The sequence below is a fragment of the Calliphora vicina genome, chromosome 4, assembly GCF_958450345.1.
Source record: "Calliphora vicina chromosome 4, idCalVici1.1, whole genome shotgun sequence".
Lineage (NCBI taxonomy): Eukaryota > Metazoa > Arthropoda > Insecta > Diptera > Calliphoridae > Calliphora > Calliphora vicina.
Genome location: NC_088783.1, coordinates 101,299,065 through 101,320,921, shown reverse-complemented (window position 1 = coordinate 101,320,921; position 21,857 = coordinate 101,299,065). Strand labels below are relative to the sequence as shown.

Genomic DNA, 21,857 nt, shown 5'->3' with positions numbered 1-21,857 from the left:
AAATCAAAAATTAAGTAAAGATGCTAATTAAAACTTGAAGAAAACCCAATAATATTAAACAAAATTCAATTCTTTATCCTGTGACAAATCTTATATACCCTTCACCAAATTATACTTCAAAATACAAATTTTAAATATTTTTAGGTAAAGAAAAAATTTTTTTTCCAAATCTGTTTTTTTAATTTTTTTGGAAAAAAAAATTTCGAGTTGTTATTTTAATTTTTTTAGGTGAAAAAAAATTCGGTTTAAAAAATATTTTTTCCTATTTTGACCCATTGTAGGTCCAACTTACTATAATCTTATATACGTCGTTGCAAAGGTCTTTGAAATATCTATCATTAGATATACATATTGTTATATTAATGATTTAGTGATCCAGATATGGATCAACAATCGAGGTTGCCCTGGTTTTTTCGCAAAGGTCTATATTAATGACTTAGTAATCCAGATATAGGTCAAAAATATGTCAAAAATCGAGGTTGTCCTGGTTTTTTCGTCATATCTCAGCCATTTGTGGACCGATTTTGATGATTTTAAATAGGAAACTTCTCGAAAGCATGTCTGACAGAATTATTGAAGATTTGGATCCCGAAGATATATATATGGGGTCTTCAGAAAATTGATTTCAGCAGACAGACAGACATGGCTTAATCGACTCCGCTATCTATAAGGATCCAGAATATATATACTTTTATACATGATGTTGGCAGTGTGATGGTTTGGGGTACTGTCGCTGCTTCTGGAGTGGGAATGTTAGTGTTTATTGAGGATAATATGGATCGTTATCAGTACAAATCCATTTTGGAACAAAATTTTAGAGCATCCGTTGATATTTTAACTCTTGGTTAAAGTTGGATTTTTCAGCAAGATAACGATCAGAAACATTGGTCTCAAATTGACTCTACCATTCCCCATGACAATTGTACTCACCACCTCAAAGCCCGGACTTAAATTTTATTGAGCACTATTTGTCACAAATAGTTTAGATTGCTATTTTTTTAATCTTTCGAAAAAAAATAAAAAATATTTGACTTTTTTTTGCAAAAATCAAAAACGTTTTTGACTTTCTTATCAATTTGCAAAAAAAAAATATTTTTAATTTTTTTTTTCGATAGTTTAAAGAAAAGCAATCAAACAAATTTTGTTAAGATCAATCAATAGGTAATCAGCCCAATTATGAAAAAAAAAATTCCCCGGGAATTTTTTCCTATTCAAATTCTATGTTGACCAAAAAAGGGCAATTACAATAACAGTTGAATATTATAGAATTTTCATATTAAATTTATTTAACATAATTCCCATGTAACATTTTAAAAAAAAAAAAAAAACCTGTCCTAAAATAACCACATTCAGGGTTTTTTTCATATACATGTGTATACCGGCAAAAAAAACAAACACGAATAACTGTTTTTGGCAACCCTGCCATTTTGCATTTCAAGTTTTTAGTACACACACCCAAATTATACAACATGGTAAATTAAGTTTTATTAAAAAGGGTTGTTGTGAAGCAGACACAATAAACACCTGGAGAAACTACCAGCCATATAACAAAATACGTGTGCACATTAAAAAAACATAATAAAATGTTAACACAAATCCAAAATTAACTAAATGACTTCATCATATAGAAGTTATTTTAATAATTTTAAATGACTTATTGAAATTATATACATACATATTTTGAATTAATGTTTAACTATTATTTTCTCTGGCTAGTAAGAACATTTTTTTCTGAGTGTAGTACTAAAAACTTTGTTCCACTACCTTACGAATGCAACCATGTGCGCTAAGTGAAAAATTTTAGAAAAATTAAAAAGGTAGTGTGTTTGTGCCAAGCAGAGGCGCTGTGTCTGTTTTATCATCTCCCATAAGCGGATAATTGTTTTTGTTATTATTTTTTTCTTTACAAAGTCAAACATTGCCGATTGTCATTAATTTGACAGTTTTTATTTTGATAAAAGAATAATAATCTACCATTAATGAAATGTGTAAATAGTTAAAGTGCAGGAAAAAATTTATAAAACTTCTCATCATAAATTTCCATTGGTAAAAATTTTTTCTTCATTTCTGTCGCTTGTAATTGTGTGTATTTTCCTATGGCTGTGTTAGTGTATTTAAAACTTAAAATTTATGTCAGAAAGGCAAACTGCTGGGTAAAAATGTACAGTGGGTTATGAGGAGCAAAAATGTAGAGCATTGTTTGTTTTTTGTGAAATACGGATTAATTAAAAATTATGGCAAAAAATACATAACAAGTTTTTATGAAGTTATTTTCAAATTATATGAAGATAATTCACTTAAGGTGAATTCAGTCGTTTGTTTTAAACAAACATTTTTATCCGGACAAAAAACAATGGATTAACTGTATAAGGATGGTAAATGTAATAATTTTTGTTAAAAAATAATCACATTAATTAAAATTGTTTTTGGAGCGACATTATGAAACTCCTATTATTTTAAAACAAATAGGTATCTTGTGTATCACCAAATATTCATCTTGATTTAAAAAAAAATAAACCACTTGCACAAAAAAGGAAATTTCTAAAAAATACTAAAAGATATTTAGTTTTTGCTTATAACTTGCTAATGAATAATACCTACTAAACATTTATTTACTTTAAACCATCAACCAGAAAAACGCGCACATTGTTTAATCAAGCCAACCATTTAATATTTCTTATCTTTATTTTTATACCCATAACCCACTGTCCAACGCCACCAAAATTAAACAACTTAGCATTTTGTCTTTTTTAGTAAAAAAAAATATAACACATCTATAAAATGTGAATGTAAATTTTTCTCTTCAGTAAAATTCTACTTTTTGATAAATACAAATTTATTTTTCAGGTGAAATTTTAGATCACAGTTGCTTGCTTATTAGTTTTTAAACGAAACAATTTATGCTTGCTACAGTTTCTTAAATATCCCTAATGAAAAAAGTAACACACTACAGTGTGGCTTCCCAAATATGTTGTGACGTCACAAAGCACCATTATAGCCTGTGCTATGTATAAACTATAGTATAGAGTCAGTGGCCTATAGTGTGCAAAATATGTAATAACAAAAAATTTAAATCGTTAAAAGGGGAAAAAAGGATTTCTTTTGAAAATCACATTGTAGAATAGGTACAGATAATTTTATAAATACATACATAAATGTATTGCGGTATTTCAGATCTATGAACTAAATAGGTATACGATAATTCAGATTATTATGTATTGTTTAATTCATTAGTAATGTATTCACTAAATGAATAAAACTAAAGAACTGACATTTAATATGTGTCCCACATCAGGTATGGCCAATTATATTCCTTTTTCAATAATTTAACAACTTGGAATTTTAAAAACGCGGTTACGGTTTTAGAAAATTGAAAAACATATCGATTTCAGTTTTGGGATAATTTATAAAATATTAAGATGTTATAGAATCAAAATTAGGTGATAATATTAAAAAATTCCATAATATAAAATGCTATACACAGTAATGCATACTACATATGCATCAGTACTGTCAAATTCTATTAGGTACTTTTGATTATTCGATACAACTACAAAATTTTCATTACTTTTTTTTTTAATTTTACATTAACTCACTTTAAAATAAAATAGACATAGGTAACTCAATTTGAAGTTAAATTGTAAGATTTACAGAAATTATTTTAATAGAATTAAAAAAACTAGTAAGAAAGCATAGTCGGTCGAGCCCGACCATATGATACTCTACACCAATCTAATTATGGAACAACCGCCATAAAATTAGGTGACATGACTTCTGTATATATGAAACCCATTTGTGTTGAATTTTATTTGAATACCAACATTTTTAATACTCATTAAAATGATTTTCGGATGTGGGCATTATATGGGAGCTATGACTAATTATGGACCGATCATTGTAAAATTTAGTGACATGACTTTGTATATATATAAATAATTTGTGTTGAATTTTATTGGAATACCAAAATTTTTAGGACATTTATGCTAGTTAAAGTGATTTTCGGAAATTTGGTGAGGCGAGTCGGCTTATACACAACCTTTTTGTTGCTGAATTAGTTTTGGATATCTATATAACTAAGATATTTATGAGAGCTTAACTATTTTCATATAGGGCAATCGTATGAATTTTTCTACTTAAAATAGTTTTAAAAAAATTAATAATTGTCGATGTTCTGAAATTGTTGTTGAAATCCATGAAATTTTCTAATAACTTGAATATTTTCGAACCGTTTTTAATACTTTTTGCTAACCTTTCTGTAGTAAAATAACAATAACTTATATACATGCATTACAAGCACATTAATAACTATGTACAATAATTATATTTCAACAATTTAAAAATTAAAATACCTTTTTTTTCAAACAAATTTAGAAATATTTTTACAAAAAAAATGAATCCGATTAACGATGCAATGCCTACCAAAGATGGCAATCCAGCAACAGAGGTTGAACAATTACAAGACTTGGACAAAACTACAGAATTATCCAATAATTCAAGTGAAAATTCCGAGAAAATCAAAACAATAGAAGATGTCGGTACAACTGACACAGAAACACAAATAGACGACAATGTAAATATACCTGGGGATAAGAAGGAAATAGTTGAACAACAGGTAAAAACAAAACCTGACAATGAAGGCATAAATAAGTTGAATGAAAACGATTCTGAAGCTGTATATAATGAAAAAGGAATTACTGAAGAAAATATAAATAAAATAAGAGATGATGTTACTGCGCATTCTGAACCGATTGCCAAACAACAAACTGCATCAATATTGAAAGATGGTGAGCAGAAGACGGAGGAAGAAATTAATGGTTTAACAGAAAATACAAATAAAAACTCAAATATTGTAACGGAAGAGGAAATTGAAGAATATGAAGATGTTGAAATACCCGGCGATGAAGATGTTGATGAAATAATAGTTCCCGATGAAGCCGAGGCAGAAGATTTAACTGACGATAAAGATGATGATATTCTTGACAAGTCCTTTAATGAAGAAGACAGTGAAACGGAAGAGAATGAAATCGACACGTCACTGCATGAGGAAGAAACAACCAAAAGTAGTGGTGCTGCCGAAAAAGAAGAAAATGAATTATCAGTAGTTGATGATGATAGTGACAAGAAATCGTTAAATAATGATCAACCAGAAGACACTAATTCAAAGGACTACGAAGAAGAGGGAGACATTGAAAATATGCCTATTGAGCCAGAATTGGTTGCTATAGAAGAAGGTAGAAAAATTTCCGACAGTCCTTTGGAAGAATCTAAAACAAACGACGAACATATTGATGAAGATACTACCAGCCAAACAACAATATATGATCCGCTAAATTGTACAGACAATCAAGATCAAGACGAAGAAAATACCGATAATTTAAAAGTTATTGAAAATGAAAACTCTATGACAAACAAATCGGTTGACAATGATGATGAGGACGTTAACGATTATGACGAAGAAGATGACGAAGTACAATTTGTTGAAACTCGCAATTCTCCAATTTGCATCGAATCAGACGACGATGAGGCTGAGTCTAAGGATACCACAGAGACGTCTAATAGCTCGAACAATAATAAAAGTGAAAATAGCAAACAGACTATAACTACAGCCACTGCAACAGTAACCGTACCAAAAAATATAGTTGTAACACGTACAAGTGCTAGAAAGTCAACTGCAAAACCCCCACAACAACAACAACAGCAGCAGCAGCAGCAAAAAACAGGCAACAACAGTCCGACAACAGTGACTCAATTAAAAACTAAATCCAAAAACATTAGTTATTTGCAAAAGGCCACTAATTATAAGCGTTCTTCATCTGCCCCATCAGCACAACATATAGTCGATTGCATCGAACTATTGGATAGTTCTGATGAAGAATCGGCTCCCTCACGCAAGCCACAGGCAAAAACACCACAAAAACGTACACTGTTGGCAGCCAAAGGAAATTATTATAAAACCAACAGCAAAACTACAAATACTGGCGGCAACAATCGTCTGCCCAATAATTTCTCACCCCAAGTTAGACAACAGACTAAAAAGCCTGCTCCTCTACCTCTACCACCTCCGACACCACAATCAAATTTTTTAAATGCCGTTCAACTTCAACCAGCTTCAGTATCAGGGCCCAATCCTCCGGCTTTTTCAGCTTTACTCTCCAATAAAAGTGTTATAATACCGAATGCCTTTTACGGCAATCCACCCAGCGTAAGAGGCACCACTGACACCGAACTAGATCGACGTTATGGCAGGTGGTTGGAAAATTTTCTAAATCAATTTTGTAAACCTCAATTTGTGGCCACACATTCGTGTTTTGTGTTCCTACAGAGAGCTCTAAAGTACAAGGATTTCGTCCGAATTAAAACGTTACGTACCAACATGAACAGTCATGCCCAATCCTCCAATAATGAAATAAATGGTCACTTAATGACAGATCTAAGGACAATTTTTTTGAAGAACAGTAAGAAAATCACTAATTATGGACGTCGTTTCTGTGAATTGACATGTTCTTCGTTGCATGGTAAAACTGTTGCTCTTATGTCTCATGGCATCAGCGGAAAAGTTACCCTTAAAACTTGTAATATGGATGCTCCTAGAGCACCGAATGCTACCGTCTCTTCTGCACCATCGTCTTCTAATGTTAATAACATTTCTTTAACGCGAAAGCGACAACTTGAAGAGGATGAGGACGAATACACTCCAGATAAATCGAAACTTAAGACAAGAGCCTTTCCGCCTTCTGAGAATGGTGATGAAGATAGTGGCGAAACAGGCGATGACCGTAAGCGATCATTGCGCACTAAACGTACAAAACGTTTAGACAACAGTTTCAGTTATAATGAAGATGACTTATTGGCGGAGTATGAAATTGACGATGAGGACGATGAGAAATTGGCCCAAGTGGAAATACAACGCAAAATCGAACAGAAACGCTTGGAAGCTCAAAAGCAAAGGCAGCAACAGGTCAAATCATTTGAAAGTGCATTTATACAGGCTTTCGCCAAAAGTATAGATGGACCCACAACATCATCAAGCTCCACAAAAAATGGTAAATAAATTGTGTCCTTAAAAATTAATAAATATTAACTTTAAAATTAAATTTATTTTAGCTGCAGCGCAACGCGTAAGATTCAAAAATACTACAACAGCTACTGCTACTAGTATTAAGCAGTACACGGCCAACAATGATGCAGAAGATCTACTGCAGGCAACCTGGATCGAAAATTTGGAAAACGACGATACTCAGATTATATCCGACGACGATGAGCCCAAGGAGCATCGTATTTATAAGCAACAGAAACAAAAACAACAACAACAATTGCATCAGCAACAACAGCAAGAGTATTATCCGCCAACAAATAAGTTACCCACCCGATACAATACCAATTCCAGTCCCAAATTTAGTAGCAGGGCTTCAAAACGTACCCAGCAACAGGATGAAATAATTACAGGTGACGATGACTACGATGAAAACAATTACTTTGCAAACAGTCCCTCAAACGTTGATCCACTCTACTGGCCCAAAAATGTTGATCCACAAATGCATGTCCATGGCAAACACAAGGACAGATGTGTCATTTGTAACCTAAGCTGTCAGCGCCTAGTTCATCACTATGTCAACGAACATCGTGGCTGTGAAGTCTACAATTCGCGTCTATCCTCATCGCAAATTAAACTGCTTAAGCAGGGCAATTGTACTGTTTCCAATGTCAGTCTCTACAAAAACGGTCAGTTCCAATACGAAGCATTCTGTATATTTTGCCAGAAACAGTCACGTTTCATGTTACCCTATTGGTATCAACATTTCACCATGCACACTGGGGAATACGCTTATCGCTGTTCCGGTTGTGGTGTTCGCAAGCCAACACGGTCTCTACTCACGCAACATCAGACACAGGGATGTCCCGAAGTTGGCGGCGTAATACAAGATTATGCACATGATTCGAAATCGTTGCAAATTGAAGCCAGAATCTGTACCCTATGCAATTACGTACAATTACACCGTAGCAACATAGTGAAACATTTACATCTACAGCATAATATAAAACAAATTCTACCAAAGCACATACAAACAATAGTGCTCATGAAGACGCAAGCAACATTGACACCAGCCACACCAACACCATCCTCATCTGGTCAGCATAACAAACGTTTGTATAATGTCCCACCATCTTATAGTCGGTCCACACCGTCGTCGTCGTCATACACCCCTAACACATACATCATAGATGACGATGACAATGACCATGATGTTCCTTACGAAGAAATTACGCCAGAGGAAACATCACCACAACCACAACAAACAAACTCTGAAAACCATTATTACAACTATATACCGCCGTACATGCAAGCGGCAGTAAATTCTGGAAACTTTTCATTCGAAGATGTCGATGCCGGCGATGATTTATCATTTATGATTTGTGGAATGTTAGATGTACAAATGAATCCCGAAGCAAATTAATTAATTTCGATCAAAGTTGAAGTAATAGTTTAAAACAATCACAACTACACAACAACAACAACAGCAACATACAAAAGTGACTTTATCAAATTAATTCCTAAGAGTTCATGTAGTTTTATACATTTTCCTCTAGCAATGTAATTTATATCTTCTTATTAATTTTAACGATTAAAACAAATACATATTGTTATATAAAAACAAACAAACAAACAACAGCATCAATTAAATAATTATAGAATAAAATATATACATACATACACTACTAAATTTGTTTGTTGGCATAATAGGAATATAGTGTTAATGTCGGAGAATAAATATGGATTTAGTCTTTTTTTAAGTTTATCATAAAATAAAATAGTTTAGCATACTGTTAGAATTATATTAACTAACAATAATAATTACTAACAGTGTTTTATTTATTGATTTTTTTTTAAATAAAAGACAATTGTTTTACTTTATACATATATATATGCAGGATCGTTTGAAATAGATTAAACTATGAGTCCATAGTTTGAATTCTTTAGATCAACATTATGATAATGTTGCAATAATTAGATATTTGGTATCGTCAGAACAGATGTAATACAAAAATATACAATTCTTGTAACGACAAACAAAAGAAAATATGAAAAAAATCAAAATCAAAGTTTGACGTTATAGGGCTAAATATTGAAAACTCTCTTAATTAAATATTAATTAAACTTGTGCTTAATAGTTCATTTCAATGACCGCTCATTTTAGTTCATAGTTAAAAAATTCTTCTAGTTCAATCGCTCCTTGTCCTTGTGTTTTTAATTTGCTGTCAGTTGCCGTATAATTCTGAGAACGGATTCAATCCAGTATGACTCTTATTTTTTCGTAGGGGAGTGATAACCGGGTCATGGCACAATTGGAGCCTTCAAGGGTAAATGGGATAATGTCACACAGGATTTCTGTAGAGTGTGGGGGAGCTAGAGACAGTAGAGCACATCATGTGCAACTGCACTAGGTTACAGGGTCACAAACTTAAATGGCTAGGAAATAGATTTCTGGACGAACTTGGTAATGTTGCTGCCTGTAAACAGAGCAACATCCTAGGTGGCTATTTAAAGGACGTTCTACAGCGATTTCAAATCCATAACAAAATCTTTCTTTTTACCAGTCGGTTTTGGACTCTTCTTTTACTCATAATCTCTCCTGACTGTTTATATCTATTGAAGGAAATCACAATCTTGTGTACTTCAACAAGATTTCCGAGTGGAAGTGCACATAGTGTACACCCATTCCAAAGTAAACTTGAGTTGAAAACATATCAAATGCACATAATGAATAAAGAGAACATTTTTTTAGCGAAGCAGTAAATAAATAAAAAACGCTTCGTAATAAGAATATTATATCTCAACCAACACAATTTTGTTCCAGTAGTTCTTTACTAAAACGCGGTTTTTGTTTTTAATAACTTGTCATTTTGAAGTGTGAATATCTGTCATTTATTCTCACTTAGTTACTGAACATTATATAGTGCTTCGAAAATGTTGGATTTTGTACCAACAAAGCGTCATATGTGGAAAGTTTTGCTTTACTTCATTAATTTAAAAAAGTGCTACTGAAGCACACCGATTGCTCATCAAAGCTTATGGTGAATGTGTTATATCGGTTTCAATGTGAAAGAGATGATTTGTACGGTTCAGAAATGGTTATATTGACACGGAAGATAAAGATCGCACAGGCCAGCCAAATAATTTTAAAGAATTGGAGGCATTGCTCCATAAAATTTTTTTGTCAAACTCATAGGGAACCTGTACAGAACCCAACTGATTCGTTTAAAGCGAACATTGGCCGAAAAACGTCCAGAATATGCGGCCAGACATGAAACATATGTTGCAATACCTGTTTAAAAGTTTTTAGAATGAAGTGGTGTTTCTACCCATGATACAACCATTAGAAGGTAGAATCACTAGGGAGAGAGTTTAAAATGCTATGCCTTGTTACGTCAAATAATATAAAAATAAAAAACAGAAATCCAAAAATACGAATAATAACAAATGAAAATTGAGAAATATTTTGTTTATACATAGATATTTGAAATACGAAAAAAAATCATATCCTCCTTTTACTGGCTCAACAGAAGGTGTCGCATTTGGCATTAGACGTGCACGTTTTGTGGCTTGATGCAGTTCAATATAATCGGAGTCATTGAAATGATGCATGCAAATCCGGAAGTGTTTCTTCAGCTCAACACCACAGGCTGCACTCCATTCTTTAATTTTATTTTCAGGACATTTTATAAATCTTACGAGATTTTGTTCAAATGAACATTTACACAAACAACATTTAACACGCATGTTTCTTATATTTTTTAAATTGAATTTAAATTATTTTTCAATTTAGTTAATTTTTGATGTTTTATTTCAATTGTACTTTTATTTTTTATTTTATATTAGTCTGACAATTCAAGGCAGGATGCACTAAGTAAGTTGAAATCAACAACATGTATAATTGAGAACATATTTTGTAGTGATTCTGCCTTTTATTGTTATATTATGAGCAGGGAAACCAAAATATGCAAATACATGTTTTTTCTGGTGAGTCTAATGAGCACATGGATAAGATATTTACACGTTTCAGAACTACTTAAGAATTTTGGCATCGATTAGTTAGTGCATATTTTACCCTTAAATGCATATTTTTGCATATATTTGTTCTAAGAGCACATTTATGTCATATTTTTGCGTTTTTAGAGCATATTTTACTGTTTAATAGCATATTTTGACTTTATCAAAAACAAGTTTTGCCTTACTTATTTTTCGCTGTTGTGTTACAGGTTTTTACTTCCTTTGTTTAAAATTCAAAATTGAAAAATAGATGGCTTTTTTGAATATAAAATAATCACTATTTTAATAATAGCTCCATCTAAATATCAAATTTTAGTTCTAATTCAAACTTAACCGTTTTAAGTGTTAAAGAAATATTGTCTTTTAAATTTGCTCCTATAACATCAGTTGACGTTGAAAGCACATTTTCTATGTATAAAAATGTTTTCGGATCCAACAGACAACGATTTTTATTTGAAAATTTAAGTCAATATTTTGTAATTTATTGCAATAATAACCTAAATTGAAGAAGTGACTTTATATTTATATAAAATATCATCAAAAAATACCTCTCGAGGCCTTTTGATAGCTTAAGTTGCTATTGTTTTATGTTGTATTTATTTTTTGTTATATGTACTTGTTTTAGTTCATGTTATTTTTGTTTATTTTATGTTACTTTACCTTTTTAGAAATGAATTGTATTGATTTTTATTAAATAAAAGTATATTTTTTGGTTAAAAATTATGTAAAAGTTTTAAGAGCAGATTTTTTAAATTTTAAGAGCATATTTTAAAGTTTTTACTGCATATTTAAAGCGCTTAAAACGCTTTTTTTAGAGTATATTTCCGGTTTCCCTGATTAAAAGTTATACCATATTAATTTTAAATTTCCCCATATATTCTTAGAAGTTTATGAACAAATTTGAATACATAATTTTCCTTAACATTGAAAAATATTAAAAAATATTTACATACTTTCAAATTAGGACCAAAAAGGTAAGATCTTCATTTTCAAATATTTATTACAAAGCTAATTTTTGAAGCTTTACATTAATAACTTCTACTAAGATGGGGTTGTGAACCCACCTACAATATAACCAGAACGATAGGACGCCAAATGAATCGTGGACGAACAACATATATTTTTGGCTTGAAACGCTCACAATGGAGTGGTGTAGTGGCGGTCATTACCGGACACTGCACTTTTGGCAACTTGCCCTTCAACGACTACTGCAGAAGTCGTCAAAACGAGGAAGAGGTTGAGACCATTTTTCATCTTCTTTGTCACTGCCCGGCATTAGGAGATCTACGGTTAAGGTTTCTGGGACATCGTTCCCTAAATAGTCTTTCTGTGAGGCTAGAGGGCATTAATGCCTTTATAAGGAATAGTAATTGGTTAAGAAGACCAGACATGGGGATCTCCTTAGAGTAACCTAATAACCGCCGACTCATTCGTATGGACATCTTCCTCTTAACTTTTCAATATTTTAATCACATCTGACTGGTTTTTTTTAATCACATCTTTTTCTTTCTATCTGCCCCTCTTTTTCTGTCTTTCTACTTTCAGGTAATACAAAGGGGCCTGTTGCCTGGACCCACATGAGCTGCTCTTCTTTCTTCACTTCGGAGCTGCTGGAAACCTAACCTACACATAACTAATGTATATTTGGATAAAAAATGGTAAAAAGTTTTATCTTGGGAGAACATATTTTCGAATTCGGTTTTTATACCGCCTTTATGGTGCATAGATAAATATAGATAGAGCGGAAGGAGAGAGAAATATCAATGGAAAAATTTACTCCCTTTTCCCTTTCACATGAAATAGGTTATTGACAACAGACTTAAGGTAGGGTCACACATGACATATATTTAACGAAAAATACGTAACCACTAAATAAAATGTATTTGAATACTTTTATTTATTTCAAAAACTTATTTTACTTAGATGATTCAAAACAAAAAAAAATAGTTTTATTTTATTTGATGCGGTTTGATCTTACAAAACACTTGTAAGAGTAAACACGTCAAGCTAATTTGTGCTAAAAAATGTTGTTATGCTTTTTTGAGCAAATTTAGGTTTGATATTTGTTAATTATCAAATAACCATCAATCAATGCTAAAATATTAAAAATATAAAAAAAATAAACGAACAAAAAATTAACTTATTTTGGTCATCCATTGGATTTTTGAGGATTCAATCGACGGCCGAATTTCCAATTTTGCGATCGTCGATTTTTCAATATCATATTTTTAAAATTTTTTTAAAACGTTTAATTGCCAACGTATTGTAAAGAAAAAATAGATACAAATAATGAGAGTTGATAACTCATAATTAGACATAAAATGCTGATAATACAGTGCACTCGCGATAATATGAACTAATTAAAACCAGGCCAGTACACTTTTGCAAGATTGTTCAAATTTGTGAATGGCATCTAATTCCCATCTACAGCTAGGGCAGTCCAAAAATTATTAAACATTTGAATTAGAATTTAGCCACTACCCGTTGATTTAGATTTCAACTCCGTGTTGATAGATAAAATGCATTAAAAGAACAAAAATAAGCTGTTTATATTATCGCGAGTGCACTGTATATATCGAGCCCTAACAGCGAAAATAACGTAAGCGCCAAAAATTAAATTTTATAGGAGAGAGTTTTTTTCGTTTTTTTTTAAGTTGTTGCGAAGGATTTCTTTAAAAATTAAAATTTAGTCTATTAATGGTATCATACATGCGATACGTGCATTTTTAAATTAATTTTGTGAGCAACAAATTTATTTTGGAGCTTACGTTATTTTTACCGTCTCTATTACAGGCAGCTGAGACAAAATTGTGGCGCATACGATAAATGCTTTACAAAGATAAAATATTTTCTTAAGTTTCGAAAAAATATATATATTTCGAAAAATATATAAGTATTTAAATCGATGTTAAAAGTCTTTTCCTCGATATTGTCTAAATAGCTGTATTTAATTGAAATCTTATTTTCTTCGGAAGAAGCAGATAAGAAAACATTTTCCAGTTTAGAAAATCAGAGTGCTTTAACGATATACACTCATAACCGTAAGGGTTTGTTCTTGCACTTCGAATAACTGTAGGCCACTCACTAGGAGCCCATACAGTTCGGTTTCGAGTAAATGATTCTATTGTGCTGTGAATAGAATCAACAGACTCATCATGGTAAGACGTGGTAGTAAGTAAGTAATTTTAATAGATTTAATGAATTTGGATGATATAATGAAATAAGCTATCATGGTTAACATAGTTTTATTATGATTTTGCCAGGCACAGCTATCGCAATACAAACTTAAATCGTTCACAGTTTTCCGTTCGTCTAAAATAAGGAGATATTTGTACATTGGAGTACAAATTTCATTACAACATGGTTTGCCGTCTTTTTCACCCCATAAAAAACACAATCCATAAACACTTAAATTGTAATACTAATATTTTCTTGAATAAAACAGTGTAATATTTATACCCTACACCACCATAGTGGGGAGGGTATTATGCGTTTGTACAGATGTTTGTAACGCCCCAAAATATTAGTCTAGCACCCACCTGAAAGTATACCGATCGACTCAGATTCACTTTCTGAGTCGATTAAACGATGTCCGTCCGTCTGGCTGTCCATGTAATGCTTGTGCGCAGAGTACAGGTCGCAATTTTGTACATATAATTTTTTCGGCCCAAGGACGGAGCCTATAATTAGTTATAGCTCCCATATAAGACCCGCTTCCAAAAATCACTTTAACATGCATAAATCTTTTAAAAATGTTGGTATACACATAATATTCAACATAAATAACTTTCATGTAAACATAAATCACACGACCTAATTTCATGGTGATCGGTCAATAATTGGTCATAGCCTACATATAAGGCCCATCACTCAAAAATATAAATTATTGAAATTTTCAAGCTCTTTTTCTTAGTGTAGGGTATTATATGGTCGGGCTTGACCAACCATACTTTCTTACTTGTTTTACTATGAGGCATTTTCAAAACTTTTTGAAGGTCGAAACTAGCACATAAAAACAAAACATTTTCCCTCCTTTGTTTTTGTTCCTTCAAAAAAATTCTTAAACTTAAATTCTTCTGTTTGGATGTGACTGCTGTCTAAATTTTTCCCTTGATCACATCTATCCTTTTGTATTTCAATTTCTTTTTATTATCTCTCTAGTTCTTCGGCTACTCTTACTTTCATTTACCGCCCCTTTTTGCTTTTATGTCGCTTAAGTTATTTTTGCGGTAAAGCAAAAAGGTGAGTGTCGCTTACGATATAAATGAAATTGCTATATCTCTGTATATATAAACACCCAGCAAAAAATAATGGAAGTGCATCTTTACATATGACATTTTAATCACATCTAAAGTTGCAAATGAATCTTTTCTACCTCTGAAGATGTGATTTTAAATATGGGTATTTGACACTGAATTATAAATATTTCGTTGATGTAATTGTTTCCTACATTTTTTGAATTTTATAAAATTTATTAAAACCTGTAAAAATTGGTATACAAACAATTTTTTTCATTTTTTAATCATTAAAATTAATCAACCATTGTTTCATAAATTTTATAACTACATTAAAATCAATTCATAAATGCTCAATTACATCACTTTTTTTCTATTATTTATATTTCCATCCAAGATGCCAAAAAATATAGGTATCCACTACCTACATTAAAATAACACCTTAAAATCGAAATTTAATCGCATCGAAAGCATCGAATTTATTAAGTAAAAAGTTGTCAAAAATGAACAACATCCCTCCAATGACAAGCTAATGTAAAATTCATAGCTTTTTCACCAAAATTGGAAGTACATCAAGCATGCTATTTGTTGTGAAAATTCTGCATCTTCTTCCTCACTTTTTTTGCTGGGCACTTAATTTTCATTATTTCGTGTGTTGATGGGCACGAAAGTTTTCTATCGATTTTCATTAAAAAGTCAATTTTGATAAAAAAAATGTCGCTTACGTTATTTTTGCGGTTAGGGCTCGATATATAAATTTATTCAAATTTGTGTTATCAATTGTGAAGCAATATAATTTTTATTAAATAAAAAAAAATTTTTTTTCAAAAATAAATCTTTGAATATGAATTATATTAACCAGAGATCGAAAATAACTCGTCCATATACCAAAAAACCCAAATTGTGATTTATATTTGATAAAAATAAATCACTAAAAATAACAGTTATAAAATGATTTTTATTTAAATGGTTTGGTATGAACTTTAGATAAACAATTCATTTGTTCTTGTTCTTAATAACTGTTACTTTCTCTTTTACTTACATACAATAACATATTGTTAGTAATTTTTAACAAATTATGGAAAGAATATGATAAATATGAAGTAATGAAGTCTGAGTAACAGGAATGAGAATTTTTTTTAATTTGTTATTAATCTTTTGATAATTTTTATATATTTAAGCGTTGATTTGCATCAAATGCAATTTTGCGATTTATTTTTCATGTTCGCAAATAAAAGTCACAAGTTGACCTTTACGAAAAAAAATTAATTATAAATCACTCATCCAGATTATTTGTGTTTGTTTCTTTTCTGTTTCTCTCAACCCCAAACCAAAAATGTTCTCGAATAAATCACTCTCTCAGTGATATATCACAAAAAATTATTTTTAAATGGCTGCGAATGAGAATTTACCATTGAAATGAAAGTGAACCCGTCATTTTCAGTCTCTGCTATTAACACCCGATTAAGGAGTTTCCTACATGTCCCAACAAACCAAATGACTTGAGAAAAATATTATAATAAGGTTACCAACACAAGCATTATGCATTAAACACATTGAAGACAGCAGGCTTCACGACTTCACGAACACAAATGCTGCTGGCTGAAGTTGCAGCCGTGCGGCAGCCGGTGAATTCTTTTAAAGACGACAGCTTCAAAGTAAACAGCTGATTTATAATTCAGTGATGTCACTTTAATTTTTTATTTTAATAAAAAATAACCGTACAAAATTCCAAAGTAATTAAACGTTAAACAATTATTTTGAGTAAATATATATATGTGGTAATAATTTATGTACCTGTTATTAATTCATTTCAATATGGTTATCAGAAACTTCTCTTAATTAAGTAAAAAAAAATATATTTTTTTAAGCACTAATTTGATTTACATTTTTTATTATATTAGCAACACTATTTCTGTTTTGAAGTTGACAAAAATAGAAATTAGCCTAATTGGGCAGCAGCAGCAAACGAAGTCGTGTCGTCGTGAAGTTGTGCTGTCGTCAAAAGAATCGTCTTCATATAAACGTGTGTATTCTATTTTTGACAGATTGAAGTCGGAAGCCTGCTGTCTTCAATGTGTTTAATGCATTAAGCTTGAGAAAGACTTTAGAATATATTGAAAAAGGCTATCGTAACAATTGTGGAAAAATCAAAACGGAATTCTCGTGAACATATTATATATGCATGATTACTATAAGCTTATCCTTGCAATTGTAGAATAAGCTTAGGAAAATAATATTGTATTAACTTTTGTATAGATAAGCTTATTCGTCTCAATATTTTTTATATAATTGTAGAATAAGCTTCACAAATAATTATTTGGTCATTTTATTATTTAAAAGAAAATCAATTACTTCTTTAGTTTGTCTTCTAAACCTTTTTTTATATTTATTATGCATTTTTATTACCGTTTTATTTATTATTTATATATTTATTATATTATTACCAATTATTTTGCATGTCCACTCGCTATGAAATTTACATACAAAACACTTTCAACAATTTTACTCAAATAAAACGGTTCAAAATTTTGTTTTCAATACTTTATAAACAGTTGTGTATAATAAGAGTTTCTAAACCATTGTTAAAAACGTGTAAAATCACATTTTATAAATATTATTATAAATGAAATTAAGAAAAGCGTAATACCCACTATTTATATAAGCTTATTCTCAAGTTGTATTGTAGTTTGATTACTATATGGTATGTTGGGGTATTCGTTCGTGGAAAACTAAGGTTTAATGCATAGTTCCTCGCTAGTATTGTCCAGAATACGAAGATTTTCGTCAATTTGCACGTACACAACCCGAATGTAAACAATAGGGAGTAAAAATACAAATATTTCAATCAGTTGCTTGATGTTGTTGCGGATATTTTATTTTTTACCCAAACATCCACACAAATTTAATGCAAAAGAAGTAGTAAATGCATGGGTGCCATTGATAATGAACTGGTTCTTTTTAGGTGAAACATGCATGATTTTAACATTAGCGTGTCATTTGCGAGCATGGGTTCGCGTTTAGCTAAACTGCCTAACATTAAAAATAGTGCTTAAAACCAATGAAAGTTCAGTGAATAGACTTTAAACCAGTGAATAGACATTAAACCAATGATAGTTGCATGATTCTAATACGTATTTTCATTGGTGTATAATATTAATTCAATAATATGGTTTTTCTTAAAGAAAAAACTTCAAACATTCTATTACTATTGAAAATAAATTTTAAATGTGAAATTGATATAAAAATTAGAAATCTAATTAAAATTAGACAAATAAAAATTAAGTTTCATTAAAATTCATTCAAAGAGTTTACAAACAGCGAATGCCCTTTTTAAAATCCGCTAAGTTTTCAACTCGTTTTTACTTTAAAGTAATAAATAAATTTATTAACGAAAATGTTACAAATTTTAATATTAAACATAAATATTTATAACTCTAATGTTATTTTGAATGTTTATTGTAAGAAATAAAAAATAAAATACTCGTCCATTTTAAATTCTAACAAATATCAAATTATAGTGAAATATTCCAATTTCTATATTGCAGTTGAATGAGAGTATTGGATGTGATTTTTCATGGGTTGGGTTATGATAAATTTATTATAATTTTGAAAGGTATTATAATGAATTTGAGTGAATAAGTACTAAAGAACTCATAAAAATATCCATTCTTCTTGAACAACTTCAATTTTTTTTTGCTTGGTGGTTTAGCCATGTAAAATTTTTTTTGCAAATAATTGCAAACTCACAATTTAATGCTGCTTTTGCAAAAAGTAAATTCATATGGGAGCCCCACGAAAAAACTGACACGACTTTCATAATTTTGTCTAAGGTTTATAGAAATGTATCTACCAAATTATAAAGGAAGAGTTTTAGAGAGTAAGCATTAATTTTTTTTTTGAAAATCCCGCTTATTTTTACTCAAATCGAATATTTTGACAGTAGAAGACTGCATACCAAATTTGGTGAGGCTAGCTTTTGGGGAAATAGTTTTTGCGGCTACTTGGAGTTTTTCGGGCATAGTGCAATGTTGTATGTATGTATTTTGTTGCATTTATTTACAAAATTATTTGTCTAAAACACAATTTACTAAATTTTCCATTTTTCAATATTTTCCATTTTCACACAAAATACATGCAATACATTCTCATGAATTAGGTTTTTGACAACAGATATAGGTTTTTGGCTCTCAGTTACCTATCTAGTTGTCATCTATGGCGTTAACAAACAAATAATGATCTGAGTACTTCAATCTATTATTACTTCTTGTTCCAAAGAGTTAATAAAATATTCAATATATTTTATAAATATTCACTTAAAATAATTCCAATTAGAAATTCTATGAACAACTTGAATCTAATTAGGTTAACCAAAGTTTATGCAACTAGTTGTTATGTATGAAAATGTGTATAAAAATATAGCTTATTAATATTGAAGTCTCCGAATCTTATGAAGCATGAGAAAAAACCTTAAATTTTATTAAATAAGTTTCACAGAATCGCTGCAATACGCAGAAATTACATATACGTACTAAAATATATTTTTAACACTTACCCTCCATTTGCAGACCAAAATGTATTCCATCTTGTTGACACTGACGAAAATTGCGATGAATTTCTGTTAAGGGCAAACTATAGTCAACAATATGACATGGAACAAAATTATCTTCTTGCATTTCATTTTGAATTGACGTTATTTTTTCAACATTCAAATCCAATAAAACAATAACGCCTTCTTCGCTTCCAACAGCCAGACATCCATCAAAATTTTGCAAGAGACTACGACGACAAGCGGACGAATCCATAAAGCGGGCACAAGTAATGTGTAAACTTAATTCAATACTACTCAAAACACTACTCAGCTCTACCGAGTACAGGGCCACATAACTGCCGCCGCCACCTGGCCCACGAAAGCTCTCCAAAACTACCGCCAATAGCATGACTTCGGGATTGTTGGGAAATATTTCTTCAACGGATTTAATGCAGCAGCTTTCATAACCACGGGATTCACAAAACTCATAACTGGAAATAGTTTGGCCATTGCGCAATGAAACTATTTGTAATACCGAATTTCTTGCCAACCAAGCCCATTCTCCATGGCGTATTATACCGCCTAGTTTTTGACCTTTATAAAAATGAACAAATAATAATATCGTACTAAAAATCATACAAAATCCATTAAGACCAACCAATAAACAATTCATCAGCATCTGCTGATTGAGGGGGGCTCGTTAACGGCACATACGGTAAATCTGTGAATTTCACTGTGTGCCGGCCATCAACTTCAATGTCGTGCCATTCCATAATGCTGACTACAATATCTGACAAAGATATATTAATGAAGTCTCAAAATGTTTACAAGTTAATGATTTAATCTACTACTTCAAAGTTTGTTTAATTTTTTATTTATTTATATATTTCTCTCAACAATTTTCACGTTTCGCGGCGCACTCATTTGTGTTTTTCTTGAATTTAACAAGACGTATGTTCAGTTTTGGTTGATTAGCTGATTTTCTTCTTCTTTATACGTGTGTCTTCTTCTTCTTTATCAATATTTTATTAAAGCTTGTAAATTATTAACAGATTTTATACAAAATATTACTATAATTATTTTTGTTCAACAATGAATAAATACAAGAAATTTTAAAAAATTGTATTTTAATATTTTTTTGTGTTGATTGATTTCTTAATTGTAAGCACAAGTTATAAAATACCTTTCATATGAGCCTAAAATTTTGAATTCAGATATGTATTTCAAAAAATTTTAATATAAAAACAAATTGTTTTCATCGAATTTTCGTACCATAAAACAAATTTCAAATATACTGCCTGTTTCTCTATATGCGAACGAACGTTTTCCTATTTTAAATTGAAAACAACAAATAAATTTTAATTTTTTTTTGTTGTTTTCAATATAGAATACGATAATTCACAATATTGTTTTATAATTTTAAAATAAGCGTTTTGTTTTGAACTTTTATTCACATTTTGTTTTGTTTTTTAATTTTTTGATTTATATTCACCAAGGCAAATCTAATTAGATTCGACTTGATATTCACTGAAAAATATTTTCATTTATATGAATGTATTTACATATGTGTTGGAAAAAGTTTTGAAAGCTGCACAGCTGATTATAGATATCGCACGCGATAATGTCAAACTCAAGGTGCACTTCATCAGCAGCAGAGGTGATTATAGAAATATCACACACGAATGTCAAACTACACATATAAAAAATATTCGCCCATACGCATTTATGTCAAACTCCATGTAAAAAAATTGTGAATTCGCCTTTATTTATTTGCATACGCCACTGCTATCACCTTGTTAAATACGCCTTGAATCTTAGGACATATATATTGGCCGCGATCCAGTATCGCCAAATTTATAAAAAGTTTGTGAATGAAAAATAATTTTTCATTATCTATATAATTGCTTGATTTATTTATTTTAATAACTCAACAGTTTGAAAGTTTGATTTCATATTTTCCCTAAATCCGTACAAACAAATGGATTTGGATCATTATGTTTTGTTTATTCAATCGTTTCAATATTCGATCCGATTATTTTTG

The 21,857-nt window shown here is 30.7% G+C and overlaps 2 protein-coding genes and 1 long non-coding RNA gene across 3 annotated transcripts in view; 2 read left to right on the top strand and 1 right to left on the bottom strand.

Moving 5' to 3' along the window:
* The window catches only part of Elys (AT hook containing transcription factor 1 homolog), a 38,860-nt gene extending 18,047 nt beyond the window's left edge, over positions 1 to 20,813 (bottom strand). Inside the window, exons 1-2 of the mRNA XM_065508394.1 lie at positions 20,475 to 20,813; positions 19,841 to 20,410 (exon numbers count right to left, since the gene is read on the bottom strand). Of these exons, the coding sequence (XP_065364466.1) occupies positions 19,841 to 20,410; positions 20,475 to 20,589 (685 nt within the window). The 5' untranslated portion in view covers positions 20,590 to 20,813. The remainder of the gene's footprint in view (positions 1 to 19,840; positions 20,411 to 20,474) is intronic.
* Positions 1 to 21,857, top strand: part of LOC135959060 (uncharacterized) — a 187,452-nt gene that overhangs the window by 144,030 nt on the left and 21,565 nt on the right. The gene's annotated exons all lie outside the window — the stretch shown is intronic.
* LOC135957614 (probable serine/threonine-protein kinase DDB_G0282963) lies at positions 1,837 to 8,723 on the top strand. The gene is made up of 3 exons (XM_065508395.1): positions 1,837 to 2,046; positions 4,372 to 7,043; positions 7,105 to 8,723. Exons 2-3 carry the CDS (start codon positions 4,391 to 4,393, stop codon positions 8,454 to 8,456), a joined length of 4,005 nt encoding a protein of 1,334 aa, XP_065364467.1. The 5' UTR covers positions 1,837 to 2,046; positions 4,372 to 4,390; the 3' UTR covers positions 8,457 to 8,723.